Here is a 6,587-nt window from a genome sequence, read left to right as displayed (position 1 = left end):
GGGAATTTGTAACTGGATCTTATGATAGAACAGTGAGCCCTCTTTATTTTCACTTTTTTGCAATTCACTGAGCATCTTTTTCTTTTTTCTTTTTTTTTTTTTTTTTGGTTCTCCAAGGACTTTGTTAGTGCCTAAACAAACTTTTGTCTATAGGGTAGAATTTTCTAGTATAATGGTAGTTACAGTCAAGAAACCTACCATAAAAAGAGAATGCAAAGGTTTAGTTTCCAGTCATTTAGATAATAAGGATTTTGCTGAATCTAATTCTCCTGATTGCTTTTTCTCTACTTTTAGGGTATTTTGTGTGAAGTATAGCTGTGATGCCAGTTATGTAATTTGCGGAAGCGATGATACCAATCTTAGGCTCTGAAAAGCTAAAGCATCAGAACAATTGGGAGTAGTAGGAATCTCTTCATTTGATGTGATTCATTAAGATTTCTACATTTAAATCATATTTCCTACTGCAAGCTAACTGAGAAATTTGTTGAAACTGTGTAATCAACTGAGAATCAGCATTTATAACAGAGAGTATGTGGTCTTTCAGGCTCCAAACTCAGACAAAAGTATTTATTTCATAATTTTCTTTGGATTCTAATAGTTGCATTCCATTTCAGATGATTTTAGGAGAGATTTCTTTGGAAATTCACAATTGCGTTTGGTTCGAGGTATGTACCTGAACGCAATTTCTCTTGTTGCATCCCACCTAAAAGTCTTATCTGTTCTTCTTATGTCTTATGCAGGTACTTCCAAGGGAAAAGCAGCAGGAATATCTTGAAGCTGCTAAGAATCGCTACAATCACCTTATTGAAGTTAAGCATATTGTGGGGTAACATTGAAACTGAAGACTTGGTTCCTAGTTCTGAGCTCTTGGATTTTTTTTCAATTGCAGTTGAGGTTTGCTTTTGCTCTTTTCCTTTCAGGACTTTTGTCATCCAACAACGCTCTTCACCTTCACATGCAACTCATTTTTTACGTCAACAAAAATACTATTCTAAAACGAGCATTGCTTTCTGGCCCGACCCAAATTTAGTTAAATGGATGATAAGGTTAAATATTTTATAAATTTGCTTCTCGTTTATTTTTCTCTTGGATCTTTCTCCTTACCATGTAGTCCACTTGACAATCAAAGATGGTAAAACAAAAAAAAATTTAAAATTTAATATAAAAGAAAACATATATATTTTGTGTTTTTCATGTCGACAAAAAGTAAAACATAAAGTTTTCGTATAGAACACAACATAAATATATAAAATTATCAATATTTTATATAACATAAATAAACAAATTGTCAGATATACCATGTAAATGCTGAAACATGCATTATCAAAATGCTATAAAGAAAATTCCTCCAGAGTGCAATGCAAGAATCTAAAGCCAATATAACAATACAAAGCACATTAGTTGCCAAAAAGAAGAGAAAAAAAAACTTCAATAGTCCACCTTTAAAGATAAAACAAAAGCCTAAAACCATTGATCTAAGACAGCAGCGGCATACTGTCTTAAATTACAAGGCAAACGCTAAAGCAGCATTTTGTGCCTATCAAAGAAAACTCGATACTGTCATACACATGAAGCACCTCTTACAAATGCATAAAAATGCCAAAAAAGCTACCCCATATACTTAACTTCATAACAACTAAGTCCATTAAGGTCGTCATTTACGATCATCTTCTTCGTCATCATCAGAATTACCACTCTCACGGAAACGTGGATTCTTCTCCTGCTTAAGGTATGCAACAGAGGATGTATTATACAAATTATCATACAAAGTGAAAAGGACATGGAGATTTGAAAATGCAATAAGCATCATGCCATCTTTTAATCTTTTTATTTTGATTTTTTTCTTTTCGTTCTATTTCCAACCCAATGTATATGCTGACGACTCAAACAAAGGAAGTGGTATAAGCAGGGGGATATTAATAATTCAAATTTCTCAACTGAACAATAAACTCTTCAAAGTGCTGTTAAGCATTACCGGTCTAGAATCACGGTCTGAGTCTCTCCTGGATTCATTATATGAGGTTCTCTTTGAGGATTCACGCACATATCGGTCATCATCCCGGTGTCGCTTCCGATGATAATCTGCTTTATCAACAGTTGATCAACTATAAGAATGCCTCAAACATGTCTACATAAAAAGAATCATTAGACATGCTATTCAAAGGTAAATACCTCTCCCATGTCGATGAGAACCCCCATGACCATGGCCCCCACCATGCTTATCATCTGTAGTTATAAGATGTCAGTATTAACACCCAAAACGACATGAGATGCACATTTATGGACAGAAAAGCCTATAAGCACATAAGAAGTTAGAAGGTATCCAGGAGATTGGCTTCAGTATACATGATTAAATCATACAGAGATCAAGTGATAAGTAGTAATGAAATTTTAAGATAAACTGAGAAACAAAAGAAATAAAAAACACCTAACAGCCAAAATTGCACAAAGTATCATCTATCAAGAATATAATATTAAGTCTACTTTTGCCAAATATATTCCTAACTTACAAGAAAGCTAAAAGGAGAGGGCAAACATTTCTAATAGATCTGACCTTCCTTTCAGCTGATTATCATCTTCCAGTTTTCATTTAAAGCCATTTCCCTATTTTTTCTTTGCTCTTTAAAATAGATCATGTAGTCCAAGGATGTACTATTCTACCAATAGAAGGAAGATTTGCAGATTTGACAAATCATATTAGATTCTGCCATCCAAACTTATTTTCAACCATCATTACTAAAATAATTGGTTTGCAGCATTTCCCCAAACTAACCAGTGAAAGCCTGTTTTTCTCCCTCAAACATTTATGGTTTTATGAGCCAAAAAGGGAATAATTCTAACCGACAAGATAGAGATCTATATCCAAATGACATTAGAAACTCACAATGAGGGGGCATAACTGGTGGGAATGAGCCCAGCGACCCGGCACCATAATCTACGAGCTGCCTCTGTGCATCCAACTCTCTCTGAACTAATTTTCCATAGCCACCTCTGCGTATAGCATGTTAAGGTAGGAGACCATATATATAGACAAAAGACATGCTGAAGAGACCCTAAGTCTTTGGATTGGGAATCAACAACCCTATATCTGAATGTATAAGATATCATGAGACTAGAAAAATGTGATTATCCAAAATCCTGAATCAATATTTACTATATTAGACTTCATTATTTATACAATATACAAAATTTTTTGTGTCTGAACAAGATAAGTAATTATGATCATTAAATTCCACGCTAAAAGCTGAAAGGATATCAGGATCATAATCAGTTCGATATTCATCTCGAACCTGCATAAATATAAAACTAAATTAATTCATATTAGAGCAAAAGAACATTGGAAACTCTATCCATTCCATACTATACAAGTTCAAAACTACATATCCAATTCGAAAAGTCAAAACAATGTAAGGTTTCATTAAAATGTGCATTGGATAAAAAATTAGTAAAATTGCAGGCACAAGAAAAGAACTCACTTGGCCACCACTTCGACCACGGCCCCATTGCCTTCCTTCAACAAATCCCCAATCAAAATCCACACGAATGGGACGGTCATCAAGAATTGTCCCACTAATGTATTTAACAGCATCCTCTGTATCTTCCCTCGAATAATACCTGATGAAGAAGAAGAAAACCAAAAACTCAATAACCAATTAAGATAAAGATTAACATGTTATAGGAAAGACAAAGAAAAAAATAAAAGAAAAAAATGAGAGTTACAAGACAAAGCAAAAGCCGCAAGGTGTTTTAGAGTTCTTGTCAAGGCCCATGATTATTTTCTTAATTTCACCGGCTCGTGAGAAAAGCTCGTAAACCTGCTCTTCAGTTGTGTAAAAAGACATGTTTCCGATATAAACGGTTGTCGAATTCAGGAGTGATTGCTCGAATTCCTCTTGTGTACCATTAAATCTTCTGTCACGATACGCTGAAATCTTTGCTGAGTCCTAAAATTTACCCCCAACCAACACCCAAAAAATTCAATTAAAATAGTAACAAGAATTATCATTAATTTTCCTTTGAAAGAAGCTGGGAAGTAAATGATAATATACCTTGAACAGAGAAGCCATTGCCTTCTTCCAATGCTCAAAAAAACAAAAATCTTGATTTCTGAATACAACGAACTAGAAATAACCTGTTGCAGGGGAATAAGTTTTTAGAGGGCCGTTACGTATGAAAATGGGTTTTATTGAGCCTTTGGCCCATTTTCATTTACCCACTTCTGCTTTTTTGGTTCAATCCGACTCGACCCGCTTCTCAAGCTCGGAAAAGGGTTTTAGACTTTCAGTCAAAAACCCTAAAAGTGGAAAGAAGAAAAGGTGTGAATCCTTTGATTCTTGGTTTCCAGACATATCTCCACATTTTCTCTTCTCCCAGATATCCCAATGGCATCGGTTGCCGCTGCGGCAAGATCAGTTCTCCGGTCAAGCTCTGCTCGCAACGCTGCGGCTCGGCTCGCCCCCCAAGCCAAAGCCAATGCCGCTTCTTTGCCATTTCGTGTCTCCTCCAGAATCCCTCTCTCCAAACGCATTTTCAGGTCTCCAGTTCATCTCGCTTAACAAAAACGTCTTTTCTTCATTTAAAATAGTGAAAACAATATGCAACTATTTTATTTATATATATATATATATAAAGAGAATTTTTTTTCTTTTGGGTGTTGAAGGTGTCCGGTTGAAGCGAGTTTCTGCGTGGAATCGATGCTGCCGTATCACACGGCAACTGCTGCGGCTTTGATGACTTCCATGCTCTCCATTTCTCGCCGCAGCTATGTTTGGCTTCCAGAAGGTATTATGATTTCAATCTTTTAGATTATTTGCTTTCTGGTTTGACGATTATCGAGCTTCAATAAGAAGCGATTTTGTTATAAATTTAGATGGCTTTCCTTAAGGTTTTGGCCCGTTGGGTTTTGCTCTTCCTTTTGAGTTCTTTGTTTGCTTCTTTGTTCTTGTTTCCGATGTATCCCTTTTGTTCTTACATTATGGTTGCACAATCTGTAGTTTAGGAAACTATTTTGTAGAATTTGGGTGTATTTGAGGGTTGAAATTTGAAATAATAGGAAGGATTGATTTGAAAACTGGGTATTGAAACAAATTCCACTTTGTCTGTTTTGTTGTGTATCATACAGAAGTTGTCGTTTTGTCACTTTGTCTTGTCGGTTGTCTAACCGTTGGACTTTTCATTCTTGAATTAGGTATCTAGGATAGGACTATCTTGATGTTCTATTCTTCCTTTTGATTTCTGGTAAGTTAGCATCTCCAGGGTGTTTTGTTAATTTTGTCCTAGCAAAAGTAAAAACAACTTGTTTTGCTGTCGTGGTCTTGGGGAATGCTCAGTTTAGTTTTCATGTGGTTGAGTCATGCATTTGATCTCATAAAGATTGAGACAACATTCTATTAACTTCTCTACCCTTTTTAATAATAGTAAAAATGGTCCATATGCTCCTCTTTTCATGTTGTAGGCCAAGACAAGACTAGATGAAGATCAAGAAGCGAGATGGAATGACTTGGACTTATTTATGTTTTCAAGCTTTTGAGCTAGCGATTGCATTATCTTTAAAATAGATATATTATGCTTATTATTTCTATGCAGTGATTAAACACAACATAAATTAAGGATTAATGTTTATGTTATGATTTATCTCCAGTGTTTTGAGGCTTCCAATTGAATGCTTGCCTGTAAGGATGATGTAATTTGATAAGAAGCTTTTTGGTTCTTTACCTTATGGATCTTTTATTTTGTTATGAGATGAGAATGATAACTGTATGCATCTTTTCATATCTCTGCATGTGTAGCCCTACGTATTTATGAATGCTAGTCATGGAGTTCTTCACATGCTCACTACACTCCATCTTAGAAAAAATTCCCTCCTTTGCCTAAGTATCCCGTGGTCGAACAGCTAAAGTAACACTCATTCTTTATCTGATTTCCCTTGGTTAATTTTCTATTTGATGCTATTGTTGAAAATTGCTGAGAAAATCACTTCGACTGAGCAACTAACCTGAGAGAGGTGTTGATGAAAGATAAGCACTTCTATGTTTTTGTTCCATATACTTTAAACTATATAATTTGTAAACTTTTGCATTGGCTCAGATTTTTTAGTCTAAATATTTGATGTAAATATTTCAGTTGGTTGAAATTGATTAAGAATAAATTCAATGCAATCAATGAGAAGGTTACTGATAATTTCTATTCAATCAGCTTGCAATGATGATGTGTGACTTATGTTCAGAGGATTGGAGCAAGTTTGATGCACACAATTCACCTTCTGCAGATAACATAGAAGTTTTCAAATGAGCGGATGGGAAGCCAAGTTAAATTTCCTAAGCTTTCAAACTTAGATGGACCAGTAGATGACATCACTCTTTAGCTCTTAGGAAGTGCTGATACTCTATGTCAATTCTTTCTATTGCCTTTTGTAGCTCATAGACAGTTTTTGAAAAAATGTATCACAAAGTCTTTCTCAAAATTTCCTTTGTTTTATGTGTTGAAGTTGATATGATTTTAAAGCAACATACTTCTATCTTGTATGTCAAATGGTGCAAAAATGCATTGCAGATTATTGAATAAAGACATAAATGATGCTTGATGAA

The 6,587-nt window shown here is 34.9% G+C and overlaps 2 protein-coding genes across 6 annotated transcripts; one reads left to right on the top strand and one right to left on the bottom strand.

Annotated features, from left to right (window-relative positions):
- Positions 1-1,295: 1,295 nt before the first annotated feature.
- LOC111290913 (nuclear cap-binding protein subunit 2-like) lies at positions 1,296-4,202 on the bottom strand. 2 transcript variants are annotated; one of them, XM_022882440.2, is made up of 8 exons: positions 4,050-4,202; positions 3,721-3,944; positions 3,477-3,615; positions 3,257-3,290; positions 2,885-2,995; positions 2,173-2,226; positions 1,976-2,082; positions 1,296-1,720 (listed from the first exon to the last, which is right to left on the bottom strand). In XM_022882440.2, exons 1-8 carry the CDS (start codon positions 4,065-4,067, stop codon positions 1,655-1,657), a joined length of 753 nt encoding a protein of 250 aa, XP_022738175.1. In that variant the 5' UTR covers positions 4,068-4,202; the 3' UTR covers positions 1,296-1,654. The 2 variants fall into 2 exon arrangements, with proteins under 2 accessions (XP_022738175.1, XP_022738167.1); XM_022882432.2 differs by having other exon boundaries at positions 1,414-1,723.
- Positions 4,203-4,258: 56 nt separating this feature from the next.
- On the top strand, positions 4,259-6,587 carry LOC111290928 (protein NUCLEAR FUSION DEFECTIVE 6, mitochondrial-like). 4 transcript variants are annotated; one of them, XM_089745245.1, is made up of 4 exons: positions 4,260-4,534; positions 4,661-4,782; positions 5,189-5,238; positions 5,456-5,714. In XM_089745245.1, the coding sequence occupies exons 1-3, from the start codon at positions 4,383-4,385 to the stop codon at positions 5,194-5,196; spliced, it is 282 nt and encodes a 93-aa protein (XP_089601371.1). In that variant the 5' UTR covers positions 4,260-4,382; the 3' UTR covers positions 5,197-5,238; positions 5,456-5,714. The 4 variants fall into 4 exon arrangements, with proteins under 4 accessions (XP_089601370.1, XP_089601371.1, XP_022738194.1 ...); XM_022882459.2 differs by lacking the exon at positions 5,189-5,238 and having other exon boundaries at positions 4,263-4,534; XM_022882453.2 differs by lacking the exons at positions 5,189-5,238; positions 5,456-5,714 and adding an exon at positions 6,196-6,587 and having other exon boundaries at positions 4,264-4,534.

Source organism: Durio zibethinus, chromosome 16, assembly GCF_047325235.1.
Source record: "Durio zibethinus cultivar Kanyao isolate XHJ-2024 chromosome 16, ASM4732523v1, whole genome shotgun sequence".
Classification (NCBI taxonomy): domain Eukaryota; kingdom Viridiplantae; phylum Streptophyta; class Magnoliopsida; order Malvales; family Malvaceae; genus Durio; species Durio zibethinus.
Note: the sequence above shows the minus strand (reverse complement) of the source record. Positions and strands in the feature narration are given on the sequence as shown.